The sequence below is a fragment of the Condylostylus longicornis genome, unplaced genomic scaffold (genome assembly GCF_029603195.1).
Source record: "Condylostylus longicornis isolate FDR11 unplaced genomic scaffold, ASM2960319v2 ptg000105l, whole genome shotgun sequence".
Taxonomy (NCBI): Eukaryota; Metazoa; Arthropoda; class Insecta; order Diptera; family Dolichopodidae; genus Condylostylus; species Condylostylus longicornis.
The window spans coordinates 545,297-565,964 of record NW_026578073.1 but is presented as its reverse complement, the minus strand read 5'-3'; the positions used below and the strand labels follow the sequence as shown (position 1 = coordinate 565,964).

Below are 20,668 nucleotides of genomic sequence, written 5' to 3'. Positions count from 1 at the left end.
ATGTCGCCTGTAACCCGAAATTTTTCCAAATCAAAAAATTTTTTTCGTTGCGCATCATTTATGTTCTGATTATATTTCAACCTGTAACTTTTTGGAAAAGGAAGATTCATTTCTCTGCTGCAGCTTTAAAAAAATTGTTGTTGATGAAAAATTTTTTTTTTAAAAATTTTTCAAATTTTACGAAATTTTTAAAAAGTTTCTGACACCAGATAGAACTTGAAATAACACAATTTCAGACTTAAATAATAACGACGACATATTTAAATTTTTATTATTATATTTTTATTTTATATTTAATATTCGGTAAAGTTATATACATGTAAGCAATATATAACTTTAATATTAAATTAAAATTTGATTATTTTCCCTTTAGTGAATCTAAAATAAAACAAACACTAATATTAGTTCTATTTTAAAACCACAAAAGGAAAAACATGTAATTAATTTTTAATGCAAGATATTAGCGATGGAATACATTTGTAATATCAATTTAAATCTTATTATGCTGTAAATAGTTACCTGTGGAGTTATAATTCAATGGTTAAGATCGTTTTTGGCTTTCCTAATTTTTCGCACTATCAGTCAGAATAAAATCGGGGTCGTTTTTGTCATGGTCTAAAATTTTAAATTTTGTTCAAAATATATTACAAATGGTAAAAAAATGTAAAAAACCTTACTGTAAAAGTCAGGAAGTAGAATAATTCCAAAATACTCCTTTCGAGCTTTAATTCTAAGTTTTTTTTGGAGGTTTTAAGTTTTAAAAAGTTTTCAGTTTAAGTTTAATTAAATCATTTAAAATAACATTTCAAGCAAAATGCACTTACTTTTCAATATATGTATGTACTTCTCCATATATTATGTATCTGATGCCGGCGATGATACTTGCATGCAAAGCGTCTGGGATAATACTTTTTGAACAAAAATGATAGAAAATAATGACATTCTCAGTTTCTCAAAGTTTTTTCGAGTTTTGTAAAGTTAAATTTAGTGTTTCAAAACCTCTTAAAATCTAACAGCTGTCAAAATATATGTTTCTTTTGGTCATGTCAAAAGATTTTATTTTTGAAAAAAAAAATTTCGTCAACAATAACTTTTTATTCCAAACTTTTCAATTAAAAATAAAATAAGGAAAATGGGTTCACAAATGGTTTTTTCTTAGTTTCACACTTTAATAATCCAAAATCAAAATTTCGGTTTTTGGTATAACCAAAAAATATTTTATTATGTTTGATAAATACTGTGAAATTTCACGTTTATCGCATATTTATAAGGTTTTTAAAAGTTTTTTCAAGTTTTCCGTTTGGTTTATTTTTCTAAGGTTTTCCAGACAGACCTATTATTCCATGTGAATGAATATAATTCATTTTAGCTGGAAACGTGGAGTAAAATACTCCTATACTTACCTCAAAAACTTAAATTCAGACACATTGTGCATCATAAATCACTTTATTGCAACCTTATCATAGAATACCTGAATGCAGGATTAATTATAGAATCAAAGCCTGGAACTAAACTTTCAACTTTTGACTCAACCAAAAATTACAAAAAAAATGTCACAAAATCTAAATCTGGATGAAACTGCTGCCAAACAGAAGGGGTTAGGAGAAGACATAGAGAAGTTACTAATTAACTTTAAGAAAGTTCCAGCTTCAAGAAAGACAGAAGATGAGTTTATCTAGCTGGTAGGCTAGATAAACTCAACAAACTATGGAAACAGTTTAATATCAACGACTTAATAATAAAAGAGTTTTGGAGTGCGAACACTGATCACGCATATTTCAAAACTGAATACTACAACAATGTGAAGCAACTCAAGGGGAACCTACAAGACCGACTCACAAGCACGGTACCATCTGAAAGCGCAAGCCAATCTAAAGGCGATTTAGAAGAGAACAATAATGAAGGAGCTGATGATTTGATAGACATAGAATAACAGCAGCATTACAAAAAGCAACATAATAAAATAAAAATGTTTTACCGAGTTGTCGATAAGGAGACGAATGCATGCAACAAGAGGACTCTGTCACAGGGTGTGTGCAGTACCTTGAAAACTGACCATATATTGGAAAGATATCATTAGAACAAGTGATGACATCATTTCTCATGCCGCAAATTAACAAGAATCTGAATACCTAAAAGGTGAGCATTTCGAAAAAGTGCAAGAGAAACATCAGAAAATCGTTACAGGAATAAGAGAGCATACGCAGAAGAAAATTCAATGTGGTGAGTCTGAAATGAACATACCAATGTTCAACAGCCAGTATGACTCATGGACCAGCTTTTTTTACCTGTTCAATTCGTTTATAAATTCAAATAGCCAATTGCATAACGCTCAAAAAATTTATTATCTCAAAAGTCTACTGTCGTGTAATAACCTAATTAAAAATCTGCTAGTAACTAATGAAAAGTACGTTACTACATGGGAATTAATGACAACCAGGTACAAAAACACAAGAATACTGTTCTCAACATATATGAATAAGCTGCTATCTCTATCACAGTAAAATAATGACACATCGGTTGGATTTAAAAACATGTTGGACACTACAAAAGAATGCCTTTGTGCTATAAAAACTTAGGCATTGAAACAGATTCCTTAGGTCCTATAATTAGTTTTCTAATTCCTGGAAACAAGGTTACAGGCGTTAGAAACTTTGTGGGGCCCAGCAACAAAACCAAAACATTAAAAACGAGGCAACTAAATGTATCACAGCGTGATAAAGGGAAAAGAATATTCAATTTGTAAAGAGCAGCACAAAATTTACTCATGTCAAAAATTTAAAGACATGAGTATTGCTCAAAAATGGGCAGCAGTAAGAAGAGACAATTTATGCTTAAACTGTCTCAGCAGCAATCATGTTAGAAACAAGTGCATTTCAAAGAGCACTTGTATGAAATGCAACAAAAATTATCACAGCCTGTTGCATGATAAAAACAGAGTAAAAACCCATAATACACCTATTAATTTAGGCGAGCAATCATACAACTGCGTTATACCGCAAAATGCGACAGTTTCATTACCTACAACAAATGTATGCGTTAGAAATATACCATTGCGAGCCCTGATAGATCAAAAGTCGCAGTCGTCGTTTATAACAAAGGAAGTTTCAAATCAATTACAGCTCAAAAGAACAAAAACTGATGCCATAATAACTGGAGTCGTTGCAAAAGAAATAAGCTCTGTAAAAATAGTGTGAGCATAACAAATATATCAAAGCAATGTAAAGAATTTCCGGTTATCACCACGCCTTACGTTTTGGAAAACTTGACAAAAATCCTCCCGCAAAAACAAGTACGTAAAGAGAAATGGGAGCACTTTAAGAACATAGAGCTAGCTGAGCCTGAATTTGAAAAACAAACAAAAATTGATCTCACATTAGGGTCAGATGTCATTGGTGAGATATTGCTTAGTGGAATAATAAAAAGACAATCATACCATCCCATAGCTCAGCAAAAAGTCTTTGGTTGGATTGTAACTGGCCTTGGAGCAATAAAAACCCTTAAAAACAGCTTGATATGTCATGTTGACATTGATGCACAAGTTAAACAGTTGTTGGCCGCCGAGGAAATTCTGAAAAATGAAATGGTGAAAGAAGATGAAGAATGTGAAGCATTTTATGAAACTACTACTCAGCCTAATAACGAAGGGAGATATATTGCTCGAATCCCGTTGCTTTTAGTCACTATTTTGAGCTCGAGATTGTTGGCCTTTCTTTTTATACCCTACACTTCGTGAAGGGTATATTCACTTTGGTATGGAGTTTATAACCACTTGAAGGAGTCATTTCCGGTATAGACCTATATATATTCCTGCTCAACGTAAAATTCTGCGTTGATTTAGACAGGACCATCCGTCTGTCCGTCCGTCCGATCGCACGATAGCTCAAAAACGAAAAAAGCAATCGGCGCCAAACTTTCAAATATTAGAAATATTTCTAAAACTAATAAAGATGACAATATCAAATTTTACAAAGATGTGTCCAATTACACTCTACATAATGATGGAATGACTGAACTGGTTCGGGTAGCTGCTATACAACTCCAAAAGCTATTTTTAAATATTTGGAAAAATAATAAAGTTAGACTCATGAAACTTGGCATTCGTGTGTCCAATTGTAGGTTACATATATCTGAAGTTTTGGTGATATAACTTGAGAATTTCGGGTAGCTGCCATACAACTCTATAAGCAAATTTTAATGATTTAGGTAAATAATAGAGTTAGATTTATGAAACTTGGCAGTTGTGTGTCCAAATATAGTTCAAACATATCCACGCAGTTTATATAGAGTGGTTTGTCAGGTTCGAATACTTGGTATATAACAGTGAGAGCTAATTCTAGATATTTCAAAAACAAATTTTAGACTCAAATTGCTGATGTACAGGGTATAGTTCGGTAAGTTTATACCAACTGAAACGTTTTTACTTGTTCATTATTTGAACTTATCTGTGAATAAAGCTCCGCTGACCATTAATGTCGCCTGTAACCCGAAATTTTTCCAAATCAAAAAATTTTTTTCGTTGCGCATCATTTATCTTCTGATTATATTTCAACCTGTAACTTTTTGGAAAAGGAAGATTCATTTCTCTGCTACAGCTTTAAAAAAATTGTTGTTGATGAAAAATTTTTTTTTTAAAAAATTTTTCAAATTTTACGAAATTTTTAAAAAGTTTCTTACACCAGATAGAACTTGAAATAACACAATTTCAGACTTAAATAATAACGACGACATATTTAAATTTTTATTATTATATTTTTATTTTATATTTAATATTCGGTAAAGTTATATACATGTAAGCAATATATAACTTTAATATTAAATTAAAATTTGATTATTTTCCCTTTAGTGAATCTAAAATAAAACAAACACTAATATTAGTTCTATTTTAAAACCACAAAAGGAAAAACATGTAATTAATTTTTAATGCAAGATATTAGCGATGGAATACATTTGTAATATCAATTTAAATCTTATTATGCTGTAAATAGTTACCTGTGGAGTTATAATTCAATGGTTAAGATCGTTTTTGGCTTTCCTAATTTTTCGCACTATCAGTCAGAATAAAATTGGGGTCGTTTTTGTCATGGTCTAAAATTTTAAATTTTAAAATATATTACAAATGGTAAAAAAATGTAAAAAACCTTACTGTAAAAGTCAGGAAGTAGAATAATTCCAAAATACTCCTTTCGAGCTTTAATTCTAAGTTTTTTTTGGAGGTTTTAAGTTTTAAAAAGTTTTCAGTTTAAGTTTAATTAAATCATTTAAAATAACATTTCAAGCAAAATGCACTTACTTTTCAATATATGTATCTACTTCTCCATATATTATGTATCTGATGCCGGCGATGATACTTGCATGCAAAGCGTCTGGGATAATACTTTTTGAACAAAAATGATAGAAAATAATGACATTCTCAGTTTCTCAAAGTTTTTTCGAGTTTTGTAAAGTTAAATTTAGTGTTTCAAAACCTCTTAAAATCTAACAGCTGTCAAAATATATGTTTCTTTTGGTCATGTCAAAAGATTTTATTTTTGAAAAAAAAAAATTTCGTCAACAATAACTTTTTATTCCAAACTTTTCAATTAAAAATAAAATAAGCAAAATGGGTTCACAAATGGTTTTTTCTTAGTTTCGCACTTTAATAATCCAAAATCAAAATTTCGGTTTTTGGTATAACCAAAAAATATTTTATTATGTTTGATAAATACTGTGAAATTTCACGTTTATCGCATATTTATAAGGTTTTTAAAAGTTTTTTCAAGTTTTCCGTTTGGTTTATTTTTCTAAGGTTTTCCAGACAGACCTATTATTCCATGTGAATGAATATAATTCATTTTAGCTGGAAACGTGGAGTAAAATACTCCTATACTTACCTCAAAAACTTAAATACAGACACATTGTGCATCATAAATCACTTTATTGCAACCTTATCATAGAATACCTGAATGCAGGATTAATTATAGAATCAAAGCCTGGAACTAAACTTTCAACTTTTGACTCAACCAAAAATTACAAAAAAAATGTCACAAAATCTAAATCTGGATGAAACTGCTGCCAAACAGAAGGGGTTAGGAGAAGACATAGAGAAGTTACTAATTAACTTTAAGAAAGTTCCAGCTTCAAGAAAGACAGAAGATGAGTTTATCTAGCTGGTAGGCTAGATAAACTCAACAAACTATGGAAACAGTTTAATATCAACGACTTAATAATAAAAGAGTTTTGGAGTGCGAACACTGATCACGCATATTTCAAAACTGAATACTACAACAATGTGAAGCAACTCAAGGGGAACCTACAAGACCGACTCACAAGCACGGTACCATCTGAAAGCGCAAGCCAATCTAAAGGCGATTTAGAAGAGAACAATAATGAAGGAGCTGATGATTTGATAGACATAGAATAACAGCAGCATTACAAAAAGCAACATAATAAAATAAAAATGTTTTACCGAGTTGTCAATAAGGAGACGAATGCATGCAACAAGAGGACTCTGTCACAGGGTGTGTGCAGTACCTTGAAAATTGACCATATATTGGAAAGATATCATTAGAACAAGTGATGACATCATTTCTCATGCCGCAAATTAACAAGAATCTGAATACCTAAAAGGTGAGCATTTCGAAAAAGTGCAAGAGAAACATCAGAAAATCGTTACAGGAATAAGAGAGCATACGCAGAAGAAAATTCAATGTGGTGAGTCTGAAATGAACATACCAATGTTCAACAGCCAGTATGACTCATGGACCAGCCTTTTTTACCTGTTCAATTCGTTTATAAATTCAAATAGCCAATTGCATAACGCTCAAAAAATTTATTATCTCAAAAGTCTACTGTCGTGTAATAACCTAATTAAAAATCTGCTAATAACTAATGAAAAGTACGTTACTACATGGGAATTAATGACAACCAGGTACAAAAACACAAGAATACTGTTCTCAACATATATGAATAAGCTGCTATCTCTATCACAGTAAAATAATGACACATCGGTTGGATTTAAAAACATGTTGGACACTACAAAAGAATGCCTTTGTGCTATAAAAACTTAGGCATTGAAACAGATTCCTGAGGTCCTATAATTAGTTTTCTAATTCCTGGAAACAAGGTTACCCAATTACAAGGTAGTAGTAATGGGGTCACCTGAGCATGGGAAAATAATTATGCAAATGAGGCGCGTGCCACCTAGGTGCATGGCCTTTTTATTGCATATTTAATTATGACTGCATTCCTGCATGCTTGAATAGTTAATTATAACTGGATTCCTGCATATTAAACGAGATGAATGACTTAACAGCCGGTGGCGTCAGGTGCACATGCATGACCCCGGAAGTGCACATGGTATATAAATGACTAAATGCAATGATTCAGATGAATGAATGAATAATTGCACATATGAGGTCACGACATAGGAAGGTCATCCAGATGCAAGAGCGCACACCTATGGGTCACGCCGAAGGTCGTTGAACCTTGTGGAATGCGCGCGCCAGGTTTATTATGCAAATTAAGCCGGTTTGTTTTTGTTTGTTATTACACGAAAGCTTTTTTTTTTACTTGTTATTGTTATAATAGAATAGTGGTTATTTCAAGTGTAAGAGGAAAATAATTTATGCAAATGAGATCACGTATATGGGGTCACGACATGGGAAGGTCATCCAGATGCAAGAGCATTCCAGATTGTGGAATGCGCGCCAGGTTTATTATGCAAATTAAGCCGGTTTGTTTTTGTTTGTTATTGCACGAAAGCTTTTTTTTTACCTGTTATTGTTATAATAGAATAGTGGTTATTTTCAAGTGTAAGAAGAAAATATGTACATACATGTGTACATGTTTTAAAGCTTTTTTTTATTGAGAAAGAAAAATCAAGTTCAAGAATAAGAACTCAGGTGTGGTATGTTAAGATTAATTTTTATTTTTCTAATAAAAATGAAATACAAATAAAATGACACGATTTATGTAAATTTGTCTACTGGTGCAAATAATATTTCAGAAGAAAAATTAAATTGTACAATGTAAATTTCCAATTCAATCAAGGAAGTCGAGATTTGCAAAATGTATAAAATACTATTGCAAATAAATTATTAATAGAGTTCTTACTACTTTGTGTGATGCAAATTATATACATTATTATACCCGTACGAACGTATGTTCGAAGGGTATACTAAATTTGCCTCACCGTTTGTAACGCTAAGAAATAACGGTGTTAGATATAGACTCAAGTGTATGTTTTTGATCAGCGTCAAATTCTGAGTTGATTTAGCTTTGTCTGTCCGTCCGTCCGTCCGAACGATAACTCCAAAACTAATTGATCTAAGTTCACCAAATTTTCACAAATGATTTATTGTAGTAAGTGCCAGAACCCTATTTAAATTGGACGTGATCGGGGTACCGGTTCGGGTAGCTGCCATACAACTTCAAAATTTATTTGGCTATATCTCAGAAACTATAAAAGTTGTGGTATTGAAATTTCACACAAATGAATATATTAATAGGGCCAATGTGTTTCATAAAAGTCGTTGAAATTACTTGGCTCCTTCTGGTACCTGCCATACAACTTCAAAAGCTATTTGGCTATATCTCAGAAACTACAAAAGCTGTGATATTGAGATTTCACACAAGTGAATATATTAGTAGGGCCGATGTGCCTGGTAAAAGTCGTTGAAATTACTTGGCTCCTTCTGGTACCTGCCATACAACTTCAAAAGTTATTTGACTATATTTCAGAAACTATTAAAGCTATGGTATTGAAATTTCACACAAACGAATATATTAGTAGGGCCAATATACCCCATAAAAGTCGTTGAAATTACTTGGCTCCTTCTGGTACCTGCCATACAACTTCAAAAGCTATTTGGCTATATCTCAGAAACTACAAAAGCTGTGATATTGAGATTTCACACAAGTGAATATATTAGTAGGGCCGATGTGCCTGGTAAAAGTCGTTGAAATTACTTGGCTCCTTCTGGTACCTGCCATACAACTTCAAAAGTTATTTGACTATATTTCAGAAACTATTAAAGCTATGGTATTGAAATTTCACACAAACGAATATATTAGTAGGGCCAATATGCCCCATAAAAGTCGTTGAAATTACTTGGCTCCTTCTGGTACCTGCCATACAACTTCAAAAGCTATTTGGCTATATCTCAGAAACTACAAAAGCTGTGATATTGAGATTTCACACAAGTGAATATATTAGTAGGGCCGATGTGCCTGGTAAAAGTCGTTGAAATTACTTGGCTCCTTCTGGTACCTGCCATACAACTTCAAAAGTTATTTGACTATATTTCAGAAACTATTAAAGCTATGGTATTGAAATTTCACACAAACGAATATATTAGTAGGGCCAATATACCCCATAAAAGTCGTTGAAATTACTTGGCTCCTTCTGGTACCTGCCATACAACTTCAAAAGCTATTTGGCTATATCTCAGAAACTACAAAAGCTGTGATATTGAGATTTCACACAAGTGAATATATTAGTAGGGCCGATGTGCCTGGTAAAAGTCGTTGAAATTACTTGGCTCCTTCTGGTACCTGCCATACAACTTCAAAAGTTATTTGACTATATTTCAGAAACTATTAAAGCTATGGTATTGAAATTTCACACAAACGAATATATTAGTAGGGCCAATGTGTCTCATAAAAGTCGTTGAAATTACTTGGCTCCTTCTGCTACCTGCCATACAACTTCAAAAGTTATTTGGCTATATCTCAGAAACTATAAAAGCTGTGATATTGAGATTTCACACAAGTGAATATATTAGTAGGGCCGATGTGCTTGATAAAATTCGCTAAAATTTCTTGGCTCTTTCTGGTAGCTGCCATACAACTTCAATAGTAGTTTGGCACAACCAGTATTTTGAAAAACACATAGTACTGAAATTTTGCATAAATTAATATGGTAATACGGCAACTTAAAGTCATAGTCTGCCCCATAGTTAGTTATGGCACATTAGTTATTCGCACATAGGATAACAAATTCGTACGGGTATCACAGAGTTGACAAAGTCAACTCTACTTTTTTTCTCGTTATTTATCAAGTTATTTTTTTATTTCAAAATAGACATTTTATATTCTTTGTATACTTTTTTTATATCCAAACGGAAAAGAACTATAATTTTCAAAAAATTTCCGTTTTTCTGACACTTGCCTGTATGTTTTTATTTGTGGAGCTGTTATAACGTTGTGTTGATTATTTCTTACGAAATTTGAAGTTATAATTTTGACACCTTCCTTATCATTATTTAAAACAAGATCTTTAATTTTTTCAAAGTTAATAATTTCAGAATTTTCGTAAGTCATTTTTATTCCTTTAACTTTACATGTTGCTACCTGACTTTGACTTTTTGTTGAATACACTGCGTACCCGTAATTTTTTGGTCCTCCAGAAGCAAATTCAGTTATAAAACTACCATCGCCATATGACGTGAGCTCATCTGTCATGTCCCCGATGAAGTTACCTAACGGTGGTTCGTATTCACCTTCTTTTGAAATAAATATAATAGAATCAGTATCGTAATACAACACTCAGTTTTCCAGCTTTTCTAAATAACTATAGAGCTTCAATCGTGCTTGTGCAGTGGTGTAGCTTGCTACGCATACATTTACAGTTTTCAATGGTTTTATTTCATCATGCTTAAACTTCCAATTAACAACCAAAGTCTCATCGTTTATAATCAATATATGATGAACTTCCTTGTTTGGATCAGTCATTAGTGTATAAAAATTAGCTGGAGTCTTAATTATTTCTGTCTGTGTTTGGTTTTCTTTTTGTCCAAATTTACCCCAAAATGAATTTAATATAAGTTTTGCAACTGATCTTTTTCCAGGATTTGCACATATTTTATTTTCGTCTAATTTTATGTTTTCCCTTTCGAAGAAGTCTTCTATGTATTGCTGTTTCAATTCTTTATTAACACACGTTTTAGGCCAGTCTGATGATTCTTGTTTTATTTTTAAAAATTTATCCATTATATCAGTAAATAACCCAGGTTTAGATGAAGTTTTATCATATTGCTGGACTGAATATTTCCAAATCTCGTGAATTTCTATTATTTTGTATCCCTTTGTTAAAGCTTTCACCACTTCATCTATAACCCAAGTACCATTCAATGTCCTTTTGTTGTCAGCATGTGTACAATCGTCCATATTTTTTTCTTCACTACATGTAAAGCAAAGAGTAAAGATTAGTTTATTGTTTTGTTTTATTGGAAGTACTGGGATAAATAAGTCTGTTGGAGGAAGAATGGAGCACTTTATTAATCCGTCTGTAGTTTTTAAATTTTGTTTCATGCATTCATCGTTTCCAACAATAATCTCTGGGTGTCCGATGGGAAATTTACCATATTTACAAACATAAGGATAAAGAGAACAAACGTCAATATATTTAATTTTTTCATTTTCCATAGCTTTGTAGTAAGTAACTATATTTTCAGTTCGTCCACCAAAGAAAGAGTCCCTAGGATCAAGTGGAAGATTTATTAAAATAGGATGATCGTTTAAATAAAACATATCTGGGTTATCAATCAATTGTTCTCTAAATTCGCACTCCCATTTTTCAATGACTTCATAACCAAATAAACGCAGTCGGGCTGACTTTGAAATTGTAGCTTCATATCTTGAATTTAGCGTGTCTGTTGCGTTTTTTTCTAATGGTTCGTCACGCCTGTAAGAAAAACACTTTGGATGTCCATGATAGTAGCATCCATGAAATTCAAAAACTTGATTGGTCTCTTCACAAAATCCATCTACTTTTAAATTATTTATGATAGCTTCTTTTTGTTTACCGGCATGTTGGATATTAATTTTTCGCTGGTCTTCTTCCCAAATTAACCATTGTAAAGCTATTTTTGATTGGATATCTGTAAATCTATATCCATTTTTTGGTATTAGTCCTATTGTTTCAGCTTTAAGAAAGTTCCGTCGAAAAATCAAATTGCAAGTTGATGCAATGGTTGTAGCCTCAGTAAACGGACATACATTGTTATCTTTTAGTATAATATTTCTAAACTTTAAACAAGCTTTCGTTAAAATAATTACGTCGTTTTTACAGTATTCTACAATCTCCTTTCGCATGTTAAATTCGGTATTTTTATTTTCATCGTACCATTTAAAGAAAATTAATCGTTCTGGTTTTGACATTAAGTTTGGATTGTAGTATTCATGTGGTGGTAATGGTCCAACGTATTCTTTGTTTTTTTCTGTATTGAATAAGTGAGGAAAATATCCTTTCTTTAAATTAACTGATAAATCGAAAGCTTTTGGCAGTTGAGCAAGTGGCATCGGTAAATAGTTCAACGAATCTAAAAATCTAATGTTTGATATTGACATTTGGATTATTTTTGTACCTTTCATTATTAGCTGGGGCTCCAAATCACTTTTAAGTAATAACTCATTTAATATGAATTGGTGATCAAAACTCTGTCCATTGTGTGCAATAACGGTTACTGTTTTAAATTCTTTTGACAATTTGAAAACGCAACCAATAAAGCTTGGTATTACATTTGTATCAATAACTGTTAATCTATATTTACACTTTGAACAGAAAAATAAATTCTCTTCATTTATACAATTATGGCATCTCGTTGAAAAAACACATAAATCTGCTTCATGTAATTTTGCGTTTTGATTATATTTTTCATATACAATTTTTTCTTGTCTAGTTTCCAAATCGTAAAAAATAAAGAGAAAATTATCTATGTTAGGTTTTTGTTTGTTAACTGTAATGTAGCAAAAATGATTTTGTTCTACTTGTTTTAGGCAATTCTTGCATATTTTTGTGTTGCATTTATGTGTTCCATATTTAGTAGAATAATTCTTAAAGCATGTTAAGCATTTACGCAAATTTATACAAATATTTTTAGTTACATGATTTTCAAAACATCTTAAACCTTTAAATGTCCGTTTACATGTTAAACAGGATATATTTTCAATAACGTTTTTGCAAGCAGGTGATTGCTGACAACATTTACAGCGTCCTCCACACATATGTCTATCTATAGTGTTATATCCGATATTACATTTTTCACAATAATAAGTTCTACAAAAAGCTGAGGTAAGAGAGGTAATGACGTTGTAATGCCTATTATAATAAAGAAGATTTATTCGTTTGCCCTCAGTTTTTCCTTCAAATATTACATTTTTGTTGTTGCTATAGTCATAAACCACTATGTTGTATTTATCACCAAAGTAATCTTGAATTTTCTTCAATTCAGGTATTCCAGAGCCACTTTCTTTGATATTTAAATTAGTATCTTTGACAAGTGTTAAAGCCAATTGTTTTTGAATTTTTTTGACGTCCATGCAAATTTTTTTATAATTGGGCTCTTTGTCAACAAAAGCTTTTCCTACCATAATAGCACGTGGTAGGCAAAGACTGTCTTTTTTTTTTATGGTAACAATGCCTTTTCGTTTTAGACATTCTTCTTCAAAAGTAAGATATTTTTTTACCCTTCCTTTTCCTGAAGGTAAGCGAACAGTTGTAATTGTTATTTCGAAAGAATCAGGGTTAATTCCTTCTGTATTGCTTTGAAATATTTTGAATATCAGTTCCCAGATATCGTCAAACTTTACTTCACTTGCCTCTTTAAAGTTCATCCATCCTGGTGTACGCCCTTGAAAGTTGTTGCCGTAAAACATTATCCCATTACAGAAACTTTGTGGGGCCCAGCAACAAAGCCAAAACATTAAAAACGAGGCAACTAAATGTATCACAGCGTGATAAAGGGAAAAGAATATTCAATTTGTAAAGAGCAGCACAAAATTTACTCATGTCAAAAATTTAAAGATATGAGTATTGCTCAAAAATGGGCAGCAGTAAGAAGAGACAATTTATGCTCAAACTGTCTCAGCAGCAATCATGTTAGAAACAAGTGCATTTCAAAGAGCACTTGTATGAAATGCAACAAAAATTATCACAGCCTGTTGCATGATAAAAACAGAGTAAAAACCCATAATACACCTATTAATTTAGGCGAGCAATCATACAACTGCGTTATACCGCAAAATGCGACAGTTCCATTACCTACAACAAATGTATGCGTTAGAAATATACCATTGCGAGAGTTACGTACACTCCACTATGTAAACTCATATATAATATAACTTTCCTACACTATTAGCATATAATATAAATTTTCTATACTATAACCAATCATATTAAATCATATAAAATCATATTACAATTATTTTCCCAGACTATGTATTTTAATAGCCAATTAAAGTCACATGTTCTAAACATATGTATTTAAAATAAATAATTATGTTCCCATAAATACTTTAAGTTATATATCATATTACATTATTGTTTCTCACAGATTTTTGTCAATTCTAAATATTCAAATTACATACTGTTACCTAATTTTTATAATTTCTTTGTTAAACTAAAATTGCTGAACTAACATAAAAAATGTATAAATACTGTAGAAATAAAACAATCAAATCAGTATAAATCTTAAGTTAAGTTAATTAATTAAATCTTTAAATAAAGTGTATTTTTGATAATCTAAATTCGCATTTTTTTTCCTACCTGCGTTAATACGATACGTAATTGGCGCAGTCGGTAGGATCGGTAAAAGTTAGATAGTTCGCATTGAATAAGTATACAACGGTTTATTGTATAATTTATTTAATTCGGTTCGCGGTAACAACATAAAGCTTTAAAAATTTAAAAACATAAATATCACAAATTAAAATTTAAAACTTTGAACTTATACAGTGAATGTTGTTTTAAAAAAAAAAGTGATACAAACTAAAAAAAAAAAATTTTTTTAAAGAGTGTTGTGTGTTGTGCTACAAATCAACGGATTATTGATTAGTGAACTACAGTGTCAAGAGTATATTGGTGCTGGTTCTGGTAACAACCCTGCGGATTGCGGACTTCAACTTGGATTTCAATCCTTTATATACCGATCTGATGAACCTATCGAAATTAATGCTGGTAGAATTAATGTAAGTGAATTTATTATCATTGATACAATTTTACACAAATATTTACACAAATTTAAAGAAAAATTTTGCACAAAATTAAAGAAAAAAACAAAAGAAAAATTATAAAAACATAAATTTTTAAATAAAAACTAAAAATAATTTTTAATTAAAATAAGAAGTAAAATTAAAATATAAATAAAAATTTAAATCTTAGAAAAAAAAGAAAGAATCAATTATAATTTTATATAATTTTCTAAATTGAGTTAAGATTAAGCTCTTACAAAATTGTAAAATTAAATGAAAAAAACTAAAAGAATTTTTCCTGCACCTTATCCAAGAATTAAATCCAAAAATTTTGAAACTAATAGCGAAGATTACAGCTTAACATTAGATTTAACACATTTATTTGAAATTAAGACTTTTGATATGGCTACAAATCCTTCTCCAACTACCACTACCTCAGATATTTTTAACTCCTTACGAGTACCTGATCTACCACAAGTTAAGGATCTACCACAATTCCAAGGCAATTTCAAACTTTTATTTGATTTTATTAACAATGTAGAAGAAATTCTTCAATTAATTTCATGTACACAGGCTACACCATACTTCAAACTTTTACTCAGAGCAATTAGAAATAAAATAGTTGGCCCAGCCAATGAAGTTTTAAATATGTATGGAACTTCTCTAGATTGGGATAGTATAAAACAGAATCTTATACTACATTACTCCGATAAAAGAAATGAAACTTCTCTCATTCGAGATCTGCATAGCTTAAAACAGGGAAATAAGACAGTTGAGAATTTTTATAGCGAAATAATAGAAATCCTTGCTACCATAACGGCGCATGTGCAAATGCATGAGGACGATTCAAACGTTATCAAATCGAAAAAAGACCTTTATACGGAAATGTGTCTGAACACATTCTTGGCAGGACTAACAGAACCACTTGGGTCCACAGTGAGAGCCATGAGACCCGAAAGCTTGGCAGTAGCTTTTTCATACTGCATTAGGGAACAAAATATTTCATATAGTCGACTGGAAGCACATCACCCTAAATCGGCTTCCACACATAAAACCCACACACCCATACAGAAATTTAATATATCCACAAATAACAGAAATAATTTTCAGAAATATCATTCGTCAAATAGTGGAAATTTTAACAATAGGAATTTCAGTAATAATCAATTTAATCGCAGTCATAATCTTCACAATAATCAAGTTAACTCAACTAATCAATTCTCTAAACCAATTAATCAATTTCCTAAACCTGAACCAATGGACACTTCCTCTGGTAATACAAACTTCCGCAAACCTCCTCAAAGCAATTTCTTCAGGCAAACAAACCGGCCTACATTTACTAGTAGGGAACTTTTCAATATATCCTCATCTCCCTATCAAAATTTAGATCAATACTATAACCATAACTATCAAAATTTAGAGCAGCATAACGGCGAGAATTGTCAGAATCTAGAACCCGAAATTGACGACACAAATTTTTGTCCCACAGCCTCGAAGAACCGATCGGATACATAGATATCAACAAACATGGATCCGTCCTTCCATATATTAATATAAACTCTCCTTTTGGAAGACCTTTAAAATTCCTTATAGACACGGGTTCATCTTCATCTTTCATAAATCCTGAGTATATAAACCCAGAAGACCTCCAAAAAACAAATCCTATAATAATTAAGACTATTTTAAATTCTCATACATTGGATAAACAGGTTACACTACCAAATTTTATCGAATTCAACGAACCAGGCAACACAACTTTTCTCATATTCAAATTTCATAATTATTTTGATGGTTTACTTGGCCTAGATGCATTGACATCTTTGGGAGCCACTGTAGATCTTTCTAGTAAAACATTAAACACTAGGAATTCAAAATTACAACTACTATTCAAACCCAATTTCATGTCGAATAAATATATCATAGAACCAAACTCAAAATTAATAACTAAGTTACCGGTAGATGTGGAAAATGGAAACATTTTCATAAATAGGACAATAATAGGACCAAGGTTATACATCCCTGAAGGAATTTACAATTGTCGCGATTGGTATAGTTGTGTCGAAGTTATAAACTCTTCGAATAAAAATCAAACCATCTTCTTGGAACAACCACTAAAAGTGACTCCGTACCGATCTGACGAATTCATCGAGATTAACAATTTTAACGTTGAATGCCCTTCCAATTCTTTTTCTGCTGATATAACCAATTCAATTAGGACTTCTCATCTTAATAAGGAAGAAAGGAATCTACTGATAAGTATCTGTAAACAATATGACGATATATTCTACAAGGAGAACGAGACTCTAACTTTTACTAACCGGGTTAAACACAAGATAGCGACAACAGACGACATTCCCATTCATACGAAATCATATAGGTACCCATTCATACACAAAGAAGAAGTCAGGCGACAAATTAATGACATGCTTAGTCAAGGAATAATTCGACCTAGTTACTCTCCTTGGAGTTCTCCGGTTTGGATCGTGCCCAAGAAGAGGGACGCAAAAATGGCGTTTGGTAATAGATTACCGTAAGCTTAATGAGAAGACCATCAGTGATAGATATCCGTTGCCAAATATAACGGAAATTTTGGATAAGCTTGGCAAAAGTATGTATTTCACAACTTTGGACCTTGCGAGTGGATTCCATCAAATAGAAATGGATCCAAGCGATATACAAAAAACGGCCTTCACAGTGGAAGGTGGACATTTCGAATATGTTAGAATGCCATTTGGGTTGAAAAATGCCCCTTCAACCTTTCAACGCGTAATGGATAATGTTCTTCAAGATCTTCAAGGCAAAATATGTCTAGTCTACTTGGATGATATAATCATCTACTCAACCTCCTTACAGGAACACGAAGAAAGTTTAAAAAAGGTCTTTGACAGACTTCGACAGTTCAACTTAAAGGTTCAACTCGACAAATCAGAATTTTTACATAAAGAAGTAGCTTTCTTAGGACATATTGTTTCTACCGATGGTGTAAAACCAAATCCAGAAAAGGTTAAGGCTATAAAAAATTACCCCGTTCCAAAAACACAGAAGGAAATCAAAGGATTCCTCGGACTATTAGGGTACTATCGTAAATTTATAAAGGACTTTGCCAAAATAACTAAACCATTAACGGAATGTTTGAAAAAGGGAGCAAAAATAGATTTTAGTGATAATTATATTAAAGCCTTCGAAAATTGTAAAAACTTACTCATAAATGACCCTATCCTTCAATATCCTGACTTTTCAAAACCTTTCATTCTAACTACAGACGCTAGTAATTTCGCGATAGGTGTTGTGCTATCACAAGGCCAAATTGGAAGCGACCTACCTGTCTGTTATGCAAGCAGAACACTTACAAACTCCGAAACAAATTACTCCACAATAGAGAAAGAGCTGTTAGCTATAGTTTGGGCTACCAAATATTTTAGACCATATCTCTTTGGGCGACAATTTAAAATCGTTACAGATCACAAACCACTAACTTGGCTGATGAGCTTGAAGGATCCTAACTCAGGAGACTCAAGCTTGAGGAATTTGACTATCAAATAGTGTATATGAAAGGAACACAGAATGCTAACGCCGATGCACTTAGCAGAACTAAAATTGAAGAGCAACCTGAAAGAAAAATAGAAGTCAACAATTCTGACACTACTAACACATCCTCTTCAGAGCCAGGAAACGTTTCTACCATTCACTCTGCTCAGGAAAACTATAATGACGGTATTCCTATTTCGGAAAGACCTTTAAACGAATTTAACCTTCAAATCGTATTAGACAAAACTGATAAAAAACCATTCACATCCCTAGAAATTCCCTTTCGAAATAAATTGCGAAAAACGTTCAGAATTTTGAACCCAACAACAGATAACATAACAAAAATTTTTAAGGAACACCTAGCACCTAATAAACTTTCCGCAATATTTACAGACGATGAAACATTTGATATAGTCCAATCAGTTTATTCTCAACATTTTTCACACAGTAAAACATTTAAACTAATTCGCTGTACTGAAATTTTAATAGACGTTAAAGAAGATGATGAACAGGATAGAATAATATTAGATTATCACACAAAAAACAACCATAGAGGTATTAACGAAACTTTAGCACATTTGAAAAGGCAATTTTATTTCCCATTTATGAAACAAAAAATAATTAAAACTATAAATAACTGTGAAACCTGCCAATTACTTAAATACAACAGACAACCTGTAAAACTAAAATTTGAAAAACCAGAAACCCCTTCTAAACCTCTAGACATAATCCATATTGATGTATACACTATAAACAATAGATCCAACTTAACGATAATTGATAAGTTCTCAAAATTTGCCGCAGCTTACCCTCTCAATTCTCGAAATAGTTTAGAGATGGTTAAATCGATTAAACATTTTATAAGCCTACACGGCGTCCCATCAAAAATTGTATGCGATCAAGGTACAGAATTTACCGCAAATATATTTAAAGACTTTTGTAATCAATATAATATAAAATTGCATTATACATCCTTCCAACAATCTAGTAGTAATTCCCCAGTAGAAAGATTCCACTCTAGCTTAACTGAAATATATAGGATAATTCTCTATAGGTTCAAGTATGCAAAAATGGAACATAGTCACGAAGACATTTTAACTGAAGCAATTATAACTTATAACAATGCCATTCATGGTTCCACAAAATTGACTCCATACGAAGTTTCCTATGGCAGAACTTCTAAATTTAACGATGGTGTTCAGTTTAATAATGAACACGACTATTTAGAAAAACTAAATGCATTTCAGAAAGAATTTTACCCGTCTATAAAAGCTTACCTAGACTACATCTCTACTAAAAATATAGAAAAAATAAATGCAAACAGAGAAGATCCAGTAAGTATTAATGAAAACGAAATAGTATTTAGAAAGGAAAATAGAAGAAATAAAACTACCCCTAGGTTTAAGAAACGTAAAGTTAAGAAAAATAATAAAGTTAATATAATTACTTACAATAACCAAAAAATTCATAAATCCAAATTAAAAAGGAAACTTAAATTTCAGAATACTACCACTCATAATAACCCAGAGAATGGAAATTCTTAACCTGTCAAATAATAACGGTATACTCCCACTGCAGTTAGGTTCAGCTAGAATAATTCAAAATCACATAAATTTCTTACACATAATAAAATTAGATCAATATAAACGGAACATAATTAAATTACAAGAATCCCTATACACCTTTAACACAGAAGACTCACTTAACCCATCCCTTAGCATTACAAAATTAAAACTTCAAAAATTACAAGACAAACTTCAAACATTAATGCCAACATCTAGAATAAAAAGAGGTCTTATAAACGGCCTAGGCACAATAGTTAGGAGCATTACTGGTAACATAGATGCCAATGATGCTCAAAAATTGAATGAGGAGATTGAAGCCATAATCAAAAACGAAAATACTCTAAATAAAAATCAACAGTCTCAAAACTTAATTAATAATAGTATGATAAAAAAATTTGAAAATATAACTAATGATATCAATAATGATCAAGATATTATAATAGAATATATAAGTAAATTTCAAAATCAATTTAAAAACAGTATCAGATCCGAAGAAGCCAAATTTAAATTTATTCAATATCTTAATCAGATAAATTATAATATTGAATTGCTATACACACATTTGAACGATATAGCAGAAGCTGTAATTCTTGCTAAATTAAATATAATATCCAAACAAATTT

At 31.4% G+C, this 20,668-nt stretch overlaps 1 protein-coding gene across 1 annotated transcript; it reads right to left on the bottom strand.

Moving 5' to 3' along the window:
* Positions 1 to 6,583: 6,583 nt before the first annotated feature.
* LOC129614167 (uncharacterized) lies at positions 6,584 to 13,638 on the bottom strand. The gene is made up of 5 exons (XM_055528586.1): positions 13,362 to 13,638; positions 10,554 to 13,253; positions 10,323 to 10,484; positions 10,151 to 10,256; positions 6,584 to 6,602 (listed from the first exon to the last, which is right to left on the bottom strand). Exons 1-5 carry the CDS (start codon positions 13,636 to 13,638, stop codon positions 6,584 to 6,586), a joined length of 3,264 nt encoding a protein of 1,087 aa, XP_055384561.1.
* Positions 13,639 to 20,668: the final 7,030 nt, after the last annotated feature.